The sequence below is a fragment of the Melanostigma gelatinosum genome (assembly GCF_949748355.1).
Source record: "Melanostigma gelatinosum genome assembly, chromosome: 3".
NCBI classification, from domain to species: domain Eukaryota; kingdom Metazoa; phylum Chordata; class Actinopteri; order Perciformes; family Zoarcidae; genus Melanostigma; species Melanostigma gelatinosum.
In genome coordinates this window covers 822,430-842,222 of record NC_136636.1, presented here as the reverse complement: position 1 = coordinate 842,222, position 19,793 = coordinate 822,430, and the positions used below count along the sequence as shown (strand labels likewise).

The window sequence follows — 19,793 nt, the reverse complement described above, 5'->3', positions numbered from 1 at the left end:
TTCATTTATTCGTCTTCACCAGCTCAAATGTCTTTTTCCAGATGTTTTAAATCTGTTCACGTAATATTGACCATAAAATGTTCAAACCGTCATTGACTTCCACACAAAACTGTGACGTCTGGAAACAAAGAAAAGAACATTTTTACTTCTTCGTTATTCAGATGGAGAAACGTTTTTCTGCTGACTCATCTTTTATTTGCACACTTCCTGTTTCTGAAGTTTATATTTTGCCTTAAAGAATTCAGTGAAGTCTGTTTATGTTTCAGATCGCTGGTATTTGGTTTTGCTTGTTGAATAAAGAAATAAATAAAAAACTGAGGAAATTTAAATCGCTTGTTTGTTTTTATACTTTTACAGTGAAAAATGTTTTTGTTTTTTAATTTAATTAATTTTCTGTGAGTTTTATGGATTGATGAAAATCAGCATTTAGTGTTTTTATGCTGCCACTTCAAAACAAGAAGTATTCACATCCTGTACTTGTGTGTGTATATATATGTATATGTATATATATATATATATATATATATATATATATATATATATGTATATGTATATATATATGTATATATATATATATATATATATATATATATATGTATATATATATATGTATATGTATATATATATGTATATGTATATATATATATATATATATATATATATATATATATATATATATATATATATATGTATATATATATATATGTATATATGTGTATATATATATATATATATATATATATATATATATATATATATATATATATATATATATATATATATATATATATATATATATATATGCTGGGCAGGTTAACGCATTCATTAATTAACGCCGACAATTATTTTATCGTGCGTTAACGCAGGTTTTTAATTAAACGGACATTTTTAACACAAGAACCAACTTTCTACATTTATTAGAAAGATTTGTGTTTTCATGATCTGATATTTCCCTCAATAACTTTATTATGGAAACAATTAAAGTCAGAGAGAGCTGAGAGAACGACCACAGAGAAGAAGTACTCCGACCCTTTACTGAAGTAAAGTAGTAATACTACAGCGTTAAAATACTCAGGTACAAGTACAAGTCCTGCATATTACATATAACATATCACAGCATAATATATTATGTTATTGTGTTTTACTCTGATGCTTTAACATCACTTATTTTTAAAGGTGGAGTTCATTTCTTCATTTCCTGTTCATCTGAATCTGCAAAGTAACTTTATTATTAATCTTGTGGCGAAAGAAAAGTATATTTGCAGAAAATGTAAATACTCAAGGAAAGTACAAGTACCTGAAAACAGTACTGAACTATTGAGTAGATGTACTTTGTTATTAGCATTGTCGTGGTGTTAGCATCTTAAACATCTCTTCATCTCTCTACAGTAAAAGTACTTTTCACAGTTTATTCATCATACTTTTTTATTTCGTGCATAAGATTTCACTTCCTGTTCAGTTCACTTTTCATCGCTCACACATTTATTTTAACGGAGGACAACGTGGACAAATGTCCATCCAGAGATAAACCGATGTGCACAGAAGAAGACAAACAGGAAGTGATGTCAGAACCTCCAACTCGCTCTTCTGGAAGCATCTGATCAATTCCTCAGTTATTAATAATCCACAGTTCCTCCTCCGTTATGTCAGACATGAGTTTAAATGTGAAGCTCCAGCAGCTCCGTCCTCCTCAGGACGGACGAGGAGGACGGATGTTCCACGTAGCTGTAGTTGATCACACCTCCGTCATCCTCGTCGGCGACCGTCTCGTCCTCCTCGTTGTCCGTCTCGTCCTCCTCGTTGTCCGTCTCGTCCTCCTCGGGCTCGTTGTGGCAGCTCATCCTCATCTTCCTGCGGTGGTTGTTCCTCACCGACGCCTCCAGAGCTTTCTGTCTCCGGTAGAAGTGGGAGAACTTGTTGAAGATGATGGTGATGGGCAGCGCCACCACCAGGGTTCCGCCCAGAATGCAGCCGCTGGCCGCCAGCTTCCCGGCCACCGTGACGGGCACCACGTCCCCGTAGCCCACCGTGGTCATGCTGACCGTCCCCCACCACCAGCAGGCCGGGATGGTGTCCAGACCTACGCCCTGGAGGACGGACAGAGGACGGACAGACAGAGGACAGACAGAGAGACAGTTTATTATGACTATTATTAGTATTATTTGTAATTATATCAATTATATGAATTAGTTGACCTTAAAATAAAATGAATTAAAAACTATCTTTGTAAATTTCTAAATTATGGTTACAAACAAAAGATGATGTTGTGGCAACAACAGATTTACATCTTTCACTTTCTACTGTTTAAAATATGAAATACACTATAGGTACTTGTACTTTACTTGAGTATTATTACTTAATATTGATGTACTCGTGTTTTTACAGATGAAATGTTACCTCTTCGTATTCGGCCGTGTACGCGATTCCAGAGAAGACGGAAACTCCGACGCCGAGATAGAGGAGAAGAATCCCGACCTCCCTGTAGCTGTGCTGCAGAACCATAAGGAGATTATTATTCATATTATTATTATTCATATTAATGATGTCACAGAACCATAAGGAGATTATTATTCATATTAATGATGTAACAGAACCATAAGGAGATTATTATTCATATTATTATTATTCATATTAATGATGTCACAGAACCATAAGGAGAGATAATATTTAGACTTGGAACATTAAGGATGACGGATGGAGTACTTTACTATGTTTACGAGTACTTTACTTTGTTTACTTGTACTTTACTTTGTTTACTAGTACTTTACTTTGTTCACTTGTACTTTACTTTGTTTACTAGTACTTTACTTTGTTTACTTGTACTTTACTTTGTTCACTAGTACTTTACTTTGTTTACTCGTACTTTACTTTGTTTACTAGTACTTTACTTTGTTCACTTGTACTTTACTTTGTTTACTAGTACTTTACTTTGTTTACTTGTACTTTACTTACTAGTACTTTACTTTGTTTACTTGTACTTTACTTTGTTTACTAGTACTTTACTTTGTTCACTTGTACTTTACTTTGTTCACGAGTACTTTACTTTGTTCACTAGTACTTTACTTTGTTCACTAGTACTTTACTTTGTTTACTAGTACTTTACTTTGTTCACTAGTACTTTACTTTGTTCACTAGTACTTTACTTTGTTTACTAGTACTTTACTTTGTTTACTAGTACTTTACTTTGTTCACTAGTACTTTACTTTGTTCACTAGTACTTTACTTTGTTTACTAGTACTTTACTTTGTTCACTAGTACTTTACTTTGTTCACTCGTACTTTACTTTGTTCACTAGTACTTTACTTTGTTCACTAGTACTTTACTTTGTTTACTAGTACTTTACTTTGTTCACTAGTACTTTACTTTGTTCACTAGTACTTTACTTTGTTCACTAGTACTTTACTTTGTTCACTAGTACAGACAGTTCTGCTTCATCCGTCTCTGAACTTGTCTGGTGTTTTTAAAAAGCTCTCAAAGTTTCACTTGAACATGAATCAGCAGTTTTTAGTCTGAATGTAAATATAATGAATCCAGATCCAGTTACAGCTGGAGCTCCTCTTCCTCCTCTTCCTCCTCTTCCTCATCTTCTTCCTCCTCTTCCCCTTCCCCTTCCTGCTCCTCTTCCTGCTCCTCGTCCTCCTCTTCCTCCTCCTCCTCCTCTTGCTCCTCTTCCTCTTCCTCCTCTTCATCCTCCTCTTCCTCTTCCTGCTCCATTTCCTCTTCCTACTCCTCTTCCTCCTCCTCCTCCTCCTCGTCTTCCTCTTCCTCCTCCTCTTCTTCCCCTTCCTCTTCCTGCTCCTCCTCTTCCTCCTCGTCCTCCTCCTCCTCGTCCTCCTCCTGCTCTTCCTCTTCTTCCCCTTCCTCCTTCTTCCTCCTCCTCTTCTTCCTCTTCCTGCTCCTCCTCTTCTTCCTCCTCCTCATCCTCCTCCTCCTGTTCCTCGTCCTCTTCCTCCTCCTCGTCCTCCTCTTCCTCCTCCTCTTGCTCCTCGTCCTCCCCTTCCTCCTCCTCGTCTTCCTCTTCCTGCTCCTCTTCCTCTTCCTGCTCCTCCTCTTCTTCCTCCTCCTCATCCTCCTCCTCCTCTTCCTCGTCCTCTTCCTCCTCCTCGTCCTCCTCTTCCTCCTCCTCTTGCTCCTCGTCCTCCCCTTCCTCCTCCTCGTCCTCCCCTTCCTCCTCCTCGTCCTCCTCGTCCTCCTCTTGCTCCTCTTCTTCCTCTTCCTCCTCTTCCTCCTCCTCTTCTTCCCCTTCCTCCTCTTCTTCCTCCTCTTCTTCCTCTTCCTGCTCCTCCTCCTCCTCCTCCTCCTCCGTGGTGACGGATGAGAGTGTAACGTGACTCTCAGGTTCTCTGCTGGTCTCACTGATCCACTTCTCGTGAGGATGGTTCACAGTAACGAGGTTACATGAGGACATCGTGTCGTCATGACTACGGTTTTGGTCCCTGAAGCTCAGAACCAGGTCCTCCAAAAACCAAAAGACAACATCTGGACACAATCCATGTTTAAGACGCGTCAGCAGAAAATAAAACTCTTCTTGTTTCCTTTCTTTATTTCTCGACTCACCCGGAGAGTCGCCCCCAGAGACCGGAGACCTGTAGAGTGTCGGGCCAACTTCAAAACCCTGAAGATCGTCATCAACCTGAACACCTGAGAGACGACAAAGAGACATGAGACAAGAGACAAAAGACATGAGGACATTACACGACAGGCATTTAGCCCACGCTTTTATCCAAAGCGACTTATAATCCAGATTCTATCTCATCTCTACACCGCAGGCTCAGGACGGGAGACATTCTGGGGTTCAGTGTCTTGCTCAAGGACACATCGACGTGCGGCTAGCGGAGACGGGGATCGAACCGCCGATTGAAGGACGGCCCTGCTCTTAGCCACAGTCGCCCCCAGGAGACAGAGACATGATGATACATGTTTTAAAACGAGCCTCATTCAGAAGAACAGAACTTTGTAGTTTGGACATTAATGATTTCATTCAACATGTCATGAACGTCTTCATATTGAGGTGCATTGTGGGATGTATTTAGCTCGGAGTACCGTGACTTCAGAGTACTGTGTGTCCTGTTGCTTCTTTTAATTTCACTGTTGAGATCAAATCATTTAAAATGTTTCTGTGATATTAAACACCAAACTAACTTGAAGAACATTGAAGTGATGAGCAATAAGAAGGTTCAGAACCTGTACGAGTCGTCCCAGCGCTCCCAGTTCAGCCTCTGAGCCCACAGTGACGTCAAACAGCAGCGTGATGGAGATCGGAACCACCGAGACCAAGTCGATGATGTTCAGAGGGTGATGCAAGAACTTCCTCTTGTTCGGAGCGAGCAGCAGCCGAGTCACCACCTCAGACACACAGACAGTACTCAGTACCGCCAGTAGTACCAGTACCACAAGTACCACCAATATTACCAGTATCAGCAGTACCACCAGTACACATCACCTCACCTCGAAGGTGAACCAGCAGGTGCAGAAGACCCCCAGAGCCTGCATGGCGGGTTCCTCCATCACCTTCCCTTCATCGTCAAACGTCTGAGAGGACAGAATACAAAAGACAGAGGACAAAGGGCAGAGGACAGAAGACACTGATGACTGGATTATTGTGGCGCTGAAAAAAACATTAAAAGTTAAAGATTCTCAGACAACTTCTGCAACCATGAAGAAATCCTTCTTATCGGTGATATCGAAGTGGATATTATGGACGTTGGACATCGAAGGACATCAGAGACAATGTCTCTTCAGAAGACCATAAAACTGTCTCTGCTGGTCTTAACGGTGTCTCCGTACCGACCTGGTACTCCGGGATGCTGTTGATGCACATGGTGGCGATGGAGGTGAGCACCACCCCGATGGAGACCAGGCTGAAGATCTTGCTGGGGACGGAGTAGCCCGGGTTCTCCAGAGTCAGCCACAGACACTTCCTGATGCTCCCGTAACGCACCTCCTGGAAATGTAGCATGTCTCTGTGAGGACGGAAGACGCAGGTGAGTGGACGCAGTAGACCCGTTAACAGAGACATGAGACATGAAACTGTAAGAAATTTGAGCAAAGAGCTGTTTAATAATTCATAATTAAGAATTCATAATTAGTCATAATCATAAGTGTATTGGGAATGCATCATTAAGATAAACATAAAGTGTTGTAGGATTAGTAGCTAAAAGACATGAAGCTTCTGCCAAGTTGCAGAAGTTTAGCTTTCATACTGAAGGATTATTATAGAAGGATTAAACAATAACTGACCGTCATTGAATGTGTTAGCTGCTCAGGGACAGAGAGTCGTGGAGACGGGCGTTTACAGAAGTGCACAGAGAAGTTAGCCAATAGGAATTGAGATAGACGGAAGGGGAGGAGTCGCGAACGAATATGTGGGCGGGATAGAAGTGTTTTTCTGCCTCTTTAGCGTGTGGATCCCGGAGACGGCTGTCTGATGGGACCAGAGGTAGTTTTTTCCAAAGTGGGTTAATATTGTAATATTTCACAGGAGTATGGACTCCAATGTGTAACTGTAATCGTACTTGCATCAGTGGGATTAAATCCTTTTAACTGTAAACCAGTTCTGGTAGATTTATTATCGCTGCGTGTCGACTGCACACGTGTGGTCTGACCTCCTCCACACTGGAGTGAGTTTCATCCCCGACAAACATGAGACAGAGCCATGAGACAAGAGACAAGAAACATGAGACATGAGACATGAGACAGAGACATGAGACAAGAAACATGAGACAGAGACATGAGACAAGAGACAAGAAACATGAGATGGAGACATGAGACAAGAGACAAGAAACATGAGATGGAGACAGAGACATGAAACATGAGACAGCGACATGAGACAAGAAACATGAGACATGACAGAGACAGAGACAAGAAACATGAGACAGAGACATGAGACAAGAGACAAGAAACATGAGATGGAGACAGAGGCATGAAACATGAGACAGAGACATGAGACAAGAAACATGAGACAGAGACATGAGACAAGAGACAAGAAACATGAGATGGAGACATGAGACAAGAGACAAGAAACATGAGATGGAGACATGAGACAAAAAACATGAGATGGAGACAGAGACATGAAACATGAGACAGAGACATGACAGAGACAGAGACAAGAAACATGAGACAGAGACATGAGACAAGAAACATGAGATGGAGACAGAGACATGAAACATGAGACAGAGACATGACAGAGACAAGAAACATGAGACAGAGACATGAGACTGAGACATGAGACAGATATGAGACAGAGACATGAAACATGAGACAGATACATGAGACATGAAACATGAGACAGAGACATGAGACAAGAAACATGACAGACATGAGAAAGAAACATGAGACAGAGACATGAAACATGAGACAGACAGAGACATGAAACATGAGACAGAGACATGAGACAAGAGACATGAGACGGAGACATGAAACATGAGATATGAGAAAGAAACATGAGGCAGAGACATGAAACATGAGACATGAGACAGATACATGAGAAAGAAACATGAGACATGAGACAGAGACATGAAACATGAGACAGATACATGAGAAAGAAACATGAGACAGACATGAGACAGATACATGAAACATGAGACAGAGACATGAGACAGAGACATGAAACACGAGACATGAGAAAGAAACATGAGGCAGAGACATGAAACATGAGAGACATGAGACAGATACATGAAACATGAGACATGAGACAGATACATGAGAACGAAACATGAGACAGAGACATGAGACAGAGACATGAAACATGAGACAGACATGAGACAGAGACATGAAACATGAGACATGAAACATGAGACAGATACATGAAACATGAGACATGAGACAGATACATGAGAAAGAAACATGAGACAGAGACATGAAACATGAGACAGAGACATGAAACATGAGACATGAAACATGAGACAGAGACATGAAACATGAGACAGAGACATGAGACAGAGACATGAGACATGAAACATGAGACAGAGACATGAAACATGAGACAGAGACATGAGACAGAGACATGAAACATGAGACAGAGAGATGAAACATGAGACAAGAAACATGAGACAGAGACAAGAAACATGAGACAGAGACATGAGACATGAAACATGAGACAGAGACATGACAGAGACAAGAAACATGAGACAGAGACATGAGACTGAGACATGAAACATGAGACAGAGACATGAGACATGAGACAGAGACATGACAGAGACAAGAAACATGAGAGAGACATGAGACTGAGACATGAGACAGATATGAGACAGAGACATGAAACATGAGACAGAGACATGAAACATGAGACAGAGACATGAAACATGAGACAGAGACATGAAACATGAGACAGAGACATGAGACAGAGACATGAAACAGAGACATGAAACATGAGACAGAGACAGATACATGAAACATGAAACAGAGACATGAGACATGAGACAGAGACATGAAATATGAGACATGAAACATGAGACAGAGACATGAAACATGAGACATGAAACATGAGACAGAGAGATGAAACATGAGACAAGAAACATGAGACAGAGACAAGAAACATGAGACAGAGACATGAGACATGAAACATGAGACAGAGACATGACAGAGACAAGAAACATGAGACAGAGACATGAGACTGAGACATGAGACAGATATGAGACAGAGACATGAAACATGAGACAGAGACATGAAACATGAGACAGAGACATGAAACATGAAACATGAAACAGAGACATGAGACATGAGACAGAGACATGAAGGACAAACGTGTTTTTTACCTGCAGATCTCAAAGAGTCTTTTTTTACCTGTTCAGGTCCGAGATCTCGTCCACCGACGTGTCGACGCTGCTGACGTCGCTCTCGTCGTCCCAGCTGCGATGGCGGCTGCTCTCCAGCTTACGGTCGTGGAAACGGAAACTACAGCAACTGTCCAGGAAGAACTCGTTGATGCCCCAGTACTCTATCTCCTGACTGAAGGGGGGGACGTAGCCGTCAAATCAAAGAGGACAGAGGACAGAAGACAGAAGAGAGAAGACAGAAGACAAAAGACAGAAAACAAAAGACATTTGATAGAATACAGGAGACAGGACAGAAGATGGAAGACATAGGACAGAAGACAGAAGATAGAGGACAGAAGACAGGAGACAGGACAGAAGACAGAGGACAGAAGCAAAGAAAGAGGACAGAGGACAGAAGCAAAGAAAGAGGACAGAAGACAGAAGAAAGAGGACAGAGGACAGAGTGCACTTTGCACACAAGTTGCAGCCTGATGGGGCTTTCACATGATGGAAACGTGAGGCAGGAAGAGGTTTAACATGAGACGGACCTGAAGGAGAAGACACACAGCTCCTCCATGATGTGGAGTTTACCCGTCTGGTAGAAGTGGAGGACGTAAGGAAACAGACCCGGGTTCCTATCGAAATAAAACTCCTTCTGCTGCACGTCGTAGTCGTCACACACCTGCAGGGAGAGAAGGAGGAGGAAACATTTAAAGAGCCAGAAGGAAGTGGACATTTGTGTCCAGTCCACCACCCTCGACCCACCTGCAGAATGTCCTCCTCCGAGTCACATGACAGCAGTTTCCCCAGTCGGGTGTCTGGGAATTTCCTCAACGTGCTGGAGCAGAGGCTCCTCTTCAGACCGCCAATGTTCACGTGGACCAGACCTTCATCAGAGTCCTGATGCTGGACCCAGCTGGGCAGATGCTCCTTCACCATGGTTACCTGCTGGAGACACAGCGGAGACACGAGTGACCTCATCCTTTGTCCTGCAGATGTCGAGTATTTGACACTGAACTGAAGTCTGGACGTTACGTCGCTCCTCTCTTTTCTTTATCTCGATCTGAGTCAGCAACAACAACAACACAAAAAGAAAACTTCAGGACTTTTTGGCAAAAAGAAGCCTTGAGTTTCTATTCTTTGAGCTTCTCTTTTGGGATGAAGGCTCTCTGATTCCATCTAATCTGCTAAATGCACCTCTGAGACCAGACCAACAGACAACAATGTGACGGACGAGACGCTCTGATGTGGACTACGAGATACAAAGTGCATTGGCTGAGAGCCAGCAGGCTTTTACTGGAGGACGGAAGACGGAGGACGGAAGCCGGAGGACGGAGGACGGAGGACGGAAGACGGAAGACGGAAGCCGGAAGCCGGAGGACGGAAGACGGAAGCCGGAGGACGGAGGACGGAAGACGGAAGACGGAGGACACTTAAACACTGACCTACTTCCTATCAACATCAACATGGATGAAGTCAACGTGTCTCCATGTGAGCAAGTTAAGAACAAACAGAAGAAGCCAAAGCAGAAAGTAACTCCTGCTCATCTTCTCTCTGCAAACACAGACGGTGTTTCACAATAAAACACCATCAAATCACTCAGCAGACAAATGAATCACAGAGTTCAAACTCTACAAGTCTAAAAGTCTCACGTGAAGTCTTTGGTGTCCCTACTGCTCCTGAAATATGTCTTTATTACGGCACAATGTTAATATCAGTGCCAGGAAACATACTTCAGTTGATTTAATATCGCTTAGCATCCAGTGGAGACATGGTTTCTCTTCCTTCGTCTCTGATCAGAGTGAGTCCTCCTGGTGGAAGAGGTCCAAACACCAGCAGCAGGAAGTGCCCCGCTGCAGTAAAGTGTAGCTGTAACCTCATGTAATTATGTTAGCGAGAGAAGAGGAAACGCTGTTAACCTAATGTGGACTTAATGCTATTTGAACCACCTGAATCTTCCTGCTGCTTTTTAACCTGAGAGTATGAATATGTATTATACATCATAAAATGTATGTATAATACATATTATCAACTTATACAAAAGGATATCACGGACAAAAACTATGACCGAATACTTTTACTTCAGAGTACCTTCACCTCTGCCTAACTTTTAGTTTGGGTCTCTTCCTGGTTGTTTTGCAGCGCTTTGCAGTCGTTTTCCACTTTGTAGTCATTTAGTGAGTCCTTTCAGTAGTTTAGTGTGTCTGTGGCTTCGTGTCTTTGTAGTAGTTTAGTGTGTCTTTGTAGCTGCTTCGTGTCTTTGTAGCTGCTTCGTGTCTTTGTAGCTGCTTCGTGTCTTTGTAGCTGTTTAGTGTCTTTGTAGCTGCTTTGTGTCTTTGTAGCTGCTTCGTGAGTCATTTTAGTTGAGTGTGTCTTTGTAGCTGCTTCGTGTCTTTGTAGCTGCTTCGTGTCTTTGTAGCTGTTTAGTGTCTTTGTAGCTGCTTCGTGTCTTTGTAGCTGCTTCGTGTCTTTGTAGCTGCTTCGTGTCTTTGTAGCTGCTTTGTGTCTTTGTAGTAGTTTAGTGTCTTTGTAGCTGCTTCGTGTCTTTGTAGCTGTTTAGTGTCTTTGTAGTAGTTTAGTGTCTTTGTAGCTGCTTCGTGTCTTTGTAGCTGCTTCGTGTCTTTGTAGCTGCTTCGTGTCTTTGTAGCTGTTTAGTGTCTTTGCAGCTGCTTCGTGTCTTTGTAGCTGCTTCGTGTCTTTGTAGCTGTTTAGTGTCTTTGCAGCTGCTTCGTGTCTTTGTAGCTGCTTCGTGTCTTTGTAGCTGCTTCGTGTCTTTGTAGCTGCTTCGTGTCTTTGTAGCTGTTTAGTGTCTTTGCAGCTGCTTCGTGTCTTTGTAGCTGCTTCGTGTCTTTGTAGCTGTTTAGTGTCTTTGGAGCTGCTTCGTGTCTTTGTAGCTGCTTCGTGTCTTTGTAGCTGCTTTGTGTCTTTGTAGCTGCTTCGTGTCTTTGTAGCTGCTTCGTGAGTCATTTTAGTTGAGTGTGTCTTTGTAGCTGCTTCGTGTCTTTGTAGCTGCTTCGTGTCTTTGTAGCTGTTTAGTGTCTTTGTAGCTGTTTAGTGTCTTTGCAGCTGCTTCGTGTCTTTGTAGCTGCTTCGTGTCTTTGTAGCTGTTTAGTGTCTTTGCAGCTGCTTCGTGTCTTTGTAGCTGTTTAGTGTCTTTGCAGCTGCTTCGTGTCTTTGTAGCTGTTTAGTGTCTTTGCAGCTGCTTCGTGTCTTTGTAGCTGCTTCGTGTCTTTGTAGCTGTTTAGTGTCTTTGCAGCTGCTTCGTGTCTTTGTAGCTGTTTAGTGTCTTTGTAGCTGCTTCGTGTCTTTGTAGCTGTTTAGTGTCTTTGCAGCTGCTTCGTGTCTTTGTAGCTGCTTCGTGTCTTTGTAGCTGTTTAGTGTCTTTGCAGCTGCTTCGTGTCTTTGTAGCTGTTTAGTGTCTTTGTAGCTGCTTCGTGTCTTTGTAGCTGTTTAGTGTCTTTGCAGCTGCTTCGTGTCTTTGTAGCTGTTTAGTGTCTTTGTAGCTGCTTCGTGTCTTTGTAGCTGTTTAGTGTCTTTGCAGCTGCTTCGTGTCTTTGTAGCTGCTTCGTGTCTTTGTAGCTGCTTCGTGAGTCATTTTAGTTGAGTGTGTCTTTGTAGCTGCTTCGTGTCTTTGTAGCTGCTTCGTGTCTTTGTAGCTGTTTAGTGTCTTTGCAGCTGCTTCGTGTCTTTGTAGCTGCTTCGTGTCTTTGTAGCTGCTTCGTGAGTCATTTTAGTTGAGTGTGTCTTTGTAGCCGTATCTTATGTCCACACATGTCTCTGATCATGGACGCAGGAGGACGGTCAGCTCCATGTGTTGGTGGTCTGGTGAAGGTTCAGAGTGTCTGATCTCTAACTGTTCAGTAACATGATGAGTCTCTACACAGATCACCATCAAACTGTTAAGAAGCACCAATAAACGAGCAGAAGAAGAAGCTGCGTCAACAAGTTAAAAAATACCGAACAAAAGAGGATTTGGACACACAACCTAAGCTCAAAGGTTCCTTACTTGCTTCTAGAGCTTTCACCCACAAATAAATTCTTCATTCATTTTAAAAAGCTACGTTCACATTTGAGCTTTTACTCAATTATTTCTTTCGGATGAAAACTGTTCAAAGTTTGTCCTAAATCGAGTGTTTGATCAGTGAGGCTGCAACATCTCCAGAACATATCGATCATGATCTGCATCCATGTGAAGGACTCTGCCAATAATCCATGAAAGGAGAGTCGTGTGTCTATAATGACACGTGCTGAGCTCAGGGCGCGCGTGCTGCACGTAAATAAAGTTGATCTGTAATTCAGGATCAGTGGAGAGAAACCAGCTCCATCAACAAACAGAGACAGCGAGAAGAAACAGGAATCATTACTTTATTATTATTGTTATTATTATGGAACATATGTTCATTTGGGACTTACCTGTGAGTTTGATCACGACGCTCCTTCATCACCGGACCAGCATCTTCCTCACAGGTCTCACTCACCCCATGACGCGTTTTTAACTTTCACACTTTCCCGTCTGAAGACGAACAAACATGTCGCGTGCGAACCGACCAGAGAACGAATCAGATGCTGAGAACAAGGAAACAAACCGCGAGTGTCTCGTGCTGCGTTGGTCTGAAGCAGCGCGGGAGATCCGTCCTGCTGAGTCAGCGCCCCCAGCTGAAATACCGGCAAACACAGAAGCTGCCTCTGATGACTGATCATATTTCACATCAATATATCAATAAATAGCGAAATAAATAAGTCTGCCTTGTGTGGTTTTTATATCTCTGTACATGCGTGTGTGTGTGTGTGCGTGTGTGCAACGAGACGTTGTGGAATCATTAAATGAACCTCAGTGTTATTGTTGTGATGACGTAATATTCCTCAGCAGCACTTCTTCTCCACAGACAATAAACATTCAAATGAATGAGTTTTTATTTCTATAAACTGGGTTTTTGTGAACACATATTTCCTGAGCAGTATTTAGTGAAAACATCTCATAACTGTGAATGTATTTCTTTATTGTTTCACATTTCATGTTGGGAGGTTGGCTCCATCTAGTGGCCACAACATGATGTTTCCACCTGCTGGTCTGTCCTACGTCACTTCTGTCTTCAACATATGACGTCACTCATAGGTAAGTAAGTTGAGGTTTCTGTGTTTGTGTGAATCTATGAAAGTGTGTCATATATTCATGTATTCATGAATAACTCTGTAGATAAATACATTGTAATAATGATAATGTTTCAGAAAAACCATGGAGGCCTAAATATGAGGTCACATGATTGCATTCATTTGAGTTCACACCACAGTGAACGCTGCGCTTCAGTGTTGGTTGCAGGTAAAAGATGATACAGTCCAAGCGCTCTTCAAGCCTTCAGTGTGACACGCGTCTGACCAGAAGAGGCCCGAGCAGCGCAGAGGACCTTCAGGTGATGACCAGCCACGAAGACGGAGGAAAACAGAAGACGGAGGAAAACAGAAGACGGAGGAAAACAGAAGACGGAGGAAAACAGCAGGACCTGAGGGGAAGACGTGAAGACGCTTTCATCTGCCACTCCACATCAGTAAAGTCATGAAAACAACCAGGAAACAAAAGCACAGATATCAGAATGAAATGACCGCCTGGACGACCACGCGGTGCCTCGTGGTGTGTTGTACACGTGGGCCGGGTGGAGATGAGCTGCTGGAGAACACAGACGGGGCTGGGAGGCGAGGATGAAGAGGACGTCTGGGAGGCGAGGATGAAGAGGACGGCTGGGAGGCGAGGATGAAGAGGACGTCTGGGAGGCGAGGATGAAGAGGACGTCTGGGAGGCGAGGATGAAGAGGACGGCTGGGAGGCGAGGATGAAGAGGACGTCTGGGAGGCGAGGATGAAGAGGACGGCTGGGAGGCGAGGATGAAGAGGACGGCTGGGAGGCGAGGATGAAGAGGACGTCTGGGAGGCGAGGATGAAGAGGACGGCTGGGAGGCGAGGATGAAGAGGACGGCTGGGAGGCGAGGATGAAGAGGACGTCTGGGAGGCGAGGATGAAGAGGACGGCTGGGAGGCGAGGATGAAGAGGACGGCTGGGAGGCGAGGATGAAGAGTACGGCTGGGAGGCGAGGATGAAGAGGACGGCTGGGAGGCGAGGATGAAGAGGACGGCTGGGAGGCGAGGATGAAGAGGACGGCTGGGAGGCGAGGATGAAGAGGACGGCTGGGAGGCGAGGATGAAGAGGACGGCTGGGAGGCGAGGATGAAGAGGACGGCTGGGAGGCGAGGATGAAGAGGACGTCTGGGAGGCGAGGATGAAGAGGACGGCTGGGAGGCGAGGATGAAGAGGACGTCTGGGAGGCGAGGATGAAGAGGACGGCTGGGAGGCGAGGATGAAGAGGACGGCTGGGAGGCGAGGATGAAGAGGACGGCTGGGAGGCGAGGATGAAGAGGACGGCTGGGAGGCGAGGATGAAGAGGACGTCTGGGAGGCGAGGATGAAGAGGACGGCTGGGAGGCGAGGATGAAGAGGACGGCTGGGAGGCGAGGATGAAGAGGACGGCTGGGAGGCGAGGATGAAGAGGACGGCTGGGAGGCGAGGATGAAGAGGACGGCTGGGAGGCGAGGATGAAGAGGACGTCTGGGAGGCGAGGATGAAGAGGACGGCTGGGAGGCGAGGATGAAGAGGACGGCTGGGAGGCGAGGATGAAGAGGACGTCTGGGAGGCGAGGATGAAGAGGACGGCTGGGAGGCGAGGATGAAGAGGACGGCTGGGAGGCGAGGATGAAGAGGACGGCTGGGAGGCGAGGATGAAGAGGACGGCTGGGAGGCGAGGATGAAGAGGACGTCTGGGAGGCGAGGATGAAGAGGACGTCTGGGAGGCGAGGATGAAGAGGACGGCTGGGGGCGCGTGTGTGAATGGGTGAATGTATTGTACGTGCTTTGAGGCTGCATGGACGCTTTATTAATGTAAGTTCATTCACCACGTCGGTAAGTTAGCTACAATGCTAACTTGGCTGACCCTTGTGCTCGTGCTATTGTTTGAAGATGGAGGCATCTGATTGGCTCCAGATAATTTACCGTTGGAATAAATTCATTTGTGAATGGCGCGACGTCTCAGCGAAATTCACACATGACAAGCAGTTTGCATATGCAGCTTCACCTTTTTATATCCAAATATAACAACTTTCAAATGTTTTTGATGCTGACACAGTCGGTAATATCAGTCCGCCTGCAGAGGGAGCGATGGAGCTGCTGGTGGAGCTGTAAGCAGCTGATTGGACCTTAAACTGGTTGATGATCAGCGATTGGTTTCTGTGCTGGTGACTTGGATGAACTGGACTCTATAGGCTCGCTGGATTGGACGAGGTGACGACCATCTGGGAGGAAACTCTTCCTCTTGAATGTTAAACTTTTAAACTGACGGGCGGATACAATCTAAAGATCTGTGACGTGTTGAGTGTCGGTAAGAGACTCACGCCGACACAAAGGAAGTGATGTTGGGTTTTCTCTACAATCAAATTTTCCATGTCAACTCATGCCAGAAAAAAAGGAAGGAGGATGATGAAAGATTAACAATGATACTCATCTTGAATCCAAAATATGAGATACTACCTTAACATTCTGACAAAGGATCTCACAATGACTTTCTAAATCCACATTTTGTGATTATAAATCCTTTTTAAATACATATATTCATGAATTTCTATTACGTTTATTTAGAAGAAGAAATATTTGTGTGCGCATCAGAAATACATTTATAATTCATTTTATTTCTTTCAACATTTTTATATATGAGACCTGTCAATCACTGTAGCCCCGCCCCTAAAGCATCCCCTGCTTTATGGTCTGTGTGACTCTAAATGGAGCATAATGTACTAAATGAACATCATGCTGTATTGAAGAAGACTTGAAACTAGAGATTGAGACATAAACTCATGTTTACAATGTTTACTGAGGTAATAAATCAAGAGAGAAGTAGAGTCATTTTCTATAGACTTCTATACAACCAGAGGAGTCGCCCCCTGGTGGACACTAGAGAGAATGCAGCTTTAACACGAGAAGCTCTGACTTCTCTCCTCAGAGGTTGGCTGCTGTTATTTCACCTCCTGGTTCACTTTCAGTAACACCGGTCTGACCCTGACGGTACTTTGGCCCCGACAAGCCAGGTACCGGGTCCAGTACTTCCTGAACTGCTCGTCACGAAATCCGTAGATGATGGGGCTCATGAAACGGGGGATGATGTAGACGAGCAGGAAGAAGATGTAACGAATCTCCAGACTGAAGCGAGGGAACAAGGAGATGAGAGCAGCCTGAAGGGAAGGAACCACGAAGGCCAGCATGCACAGCAGCAGCTGTAACAGCAGGACGGGGAAATATGGATCGTTGTTATTAATAAAGAGCAACATTTACATCCAACAGTCACTTGAACACACGAGTATCATCAACCATCAAAGTATTGATTACCCAGCCAGCCATCTTCCATCCTTAAAGGGCCAGTGCGTAGCAACCCGGGAGCTCTATTAGCAGAAATATAATACAATATTCATAACGATGTTTGACATCCGTTATGATGGGGCCCAACTCTCAGATACAACTTATTTCTAGGACTGCCTTTTTTCACCTCCGTAATATTTCAAACATCAGGCACATCCTGTCTCAAAGCGATGCAGAGAAATGAGTTCATGCATTTGTTACCTCCAGACTAGATTACTGTGATTCCTTATTTTCAGGCTGCTCTAATAAGTCTCTGAAATCTCTCCAGCTGATCCAGAATGCTGCAGCTCGTGTACTAACAAGAACTAAGAGGAGAGATCATATTACTGCTGTATCAGCTTCTCTGCACTGGCTCCCTGTGACATCTAGAACAGAATTTAAAATCCTTTTACTGACCTACAAAGCCTGAACTGGTCAGCTCCATCATATAAAGAGCTGATAGTACCATACTGCCCTACTAGAGAGCTGTGATCCAGTGAGTCAGAGGTTCCGGGACAAGAGGATGTCAAACGTGTACATGTTGTAAAGCCCTCTGAGGCACATTTGTAATTTGTGATTTTGGGCGATACAAAAATAAATAAATTGAATTGAATTGAATCCGTTGCTCCTGAAGTGGTGATATTGATATTATGGGATGGATGGCCTCAGCGTTATTAGATGCTACACGCTTCTTCAGTCACATGCAGCTTGATGAGAAGGCCAATAGCTGCTATTCATATCACGGTGAAAGCATCGTGATATGAATATAGAAATATGAGGATTTGCTCATTTTTCTCAGTTTTTTCAATAATATTGTAAACTGAAGATGTGTTAGTGGACGGACAGAAAGACTCGTTATGGATTTTAATTAGTTTTCGCTGCAGGTCTGATCATCGGTGACGCACAACTCTTCAGATGAGAACATATTTCACAGATTTTAGAACTTTGCTGCTCAAGAATAATAATGAAGCAACGCAGCTGCTTCTCTAGGAGACAAAAGATTCTTCTCATCAGAAGCGACGAGAGCAGCGGCAGCGACGCCGTCACTGCTGGTGATGAGCACCGACCTGCACCCCGTGCAGCAGCACCGTGTTCCTGGCTCTCCTCACCGACGCCAGCCCGGTGGAGGCGGCCCGCGCCGCCGCCATGATGCGGCAGTAGGTGTAGAGCAGCGTCAGCGCCACGCAGGACAGGTACACGCCGTCGAACACGCAGTTCTTGTAGTAGATGGACCGGCGGCTGAAGAGGAGCGGGTGGTCGCAGAAGATGTCTGCGTGGAAGAAGCTCGGCGGCCGGTGGACGGCGGTGACGAGGAGGTCGGTGACGGGCGGGGCGGCGGTGAGGAGGAGGATGATGAAGACGAGGAGGAAGGTGCGAGGGACGGTGCACATGTGACCGTAGTGCAGAGGGAAGCAGATGGAGACGTAGCGCTCCAACGCCATGCCGGCCAGGATGAGAGGGGTGGAGCGCGTGGTGAGCACCGCCGCCATGATCTGAGGGGAGGATACTGTGTACAAGTACTCTGTGTACAAGTACTCTGTGTACAAGTTCTACTGTGTACAAGTACTCTGTGTACAAGTACTCTGTGTACAAGTACTCTGTGTACAAGTTCTACTGTGTACAAGTACTCTGTGTACAAGTACTCTGTGTACAAGTACTCTGTGTACAAGTACTCTGTGTACAAGTTCTACTGTGTACAAGTACTCTGTGTACAAGTACTCTGTGTACAAGTACTCTGTGACAAATGAAAGGACTCGTATGGAGAATAACACACATTATATTACTGATGCATGAATGTGTTGCAGCTTCTCGAGGCGGAGCTCATTTCTATCACTTCATCAGTTGATTTCATATATTTCTATCAATAAAATAAGATTTTGATTTGTGTTGATCTCAAAGGAAATTCTTGTGCCAGAGTTTGATCAAAGATTACAACAATATAATCACAACAAACAATAGAACAACAATTATTAAGTGTAAAATAAATAAGACTGACACCAGTGCAGCAGGACGAGTGAACCATCAGAACTCCTCAAGCAGAACATGAAGCGTCTCACAGAACAGAGGACACAAGTACAGAGTCCAACGGAAATAATATCCTTATTAATAATGTGAGCGCTTACTAATGTTATCTGAGGACAGGCGAGGACAGGTGAGGACAGGCGAGGTGAGGACACGCGAGGTGAGGACAGGTGAGGACAGGCGAGGTGAGGACACGCGAGGTGAGGACAGGTGAGGACAGGTGAGGTGAGGACAGGTGAGGACAGGTGAGGACACGTGAGGACAGGTGAGGTGAGGACAGGCGAGGACAGGCGAGGACAGGTGAGGACAGGTGAGGCGAGGACACGCGAGGTGAGGACAGGTGAGGACAGGTGAGGTGAGGACAGGTGAGGACACGTGAGGACACGTGAGGTGAGGACAGGCGAGGACAGGCGAGGACAGGTGAGGACAGGTGAGGACAGGTGAGGTGAGGACAGGTGAGGACAGGTGAGGTGAGGACAGGTGAGGACACGTGAGGTGAGGACAGGTGAGGACACGTGAGGCGAGGACACGCGAGGACACGCGAGGACAGGCGAGGACACGTGAGGTGAGGACACGCGAGGCGAGG

The 19,793-nt window shown here is 44.6% G+C and overlaps 2 protein-coding genes across 2 annotated transcripts in view; both read right to left on the bottom strand.

Annotated features, from left to right (window-relative positions):
* Positions 1-1,658: 1,658 nt before the first annotated feature.
* LOC306775529 (delayed-rectifier potassium channel regulatory subunit KCNS2) lies at positions 1,659-9,695 on the bottom strand (the record flags this gene model as incomplete). The annotated part of the gene is made up of 9 exons (XM_079265980.1): positions 1,659-2,087; positions 2,398-2,490; positions 4,558-4,641; positions 5,185-5,346; positions 5,449-5,532; positions 5,792-5,963; positions 8,785-8,949; positions 9,305-9,438; positions 9,522-9,695. 9 exons carry the CDS (start codon positions 9,693-9,695, stop codon positions 1,659-1,661), a joined length of 1,497 nt encoding a protein of 498 aa, XP_079122106.1.
* A 4,409-nt stretch (positions 9,696-14,104) lies between these two features.
* Positions 14,105-19,793, bottom strand: part of LOC306775527 (odorant receptor 131-2-like) — a gene marked incomplete at both ends in the record, with an annotated part of 8,359 nt that continues 2,670 nt past the window's right edge. The window contains 3 exons of the mRNA XM_079265978.1: positions 14,105-14,257; positions 16,849-17,064; positions 18,253-18,678. Of these exons, the coding sequence (XP_079122104.1) occupies positions 14,105-14,257; positions 16,849-17,064; positions 18,253-18,678 (795 nt within the window). The remainder of the gene's footprint in view (positions 14,258-16,848; positions 17,065-18,252; positions 18,679-19,793) is intronic.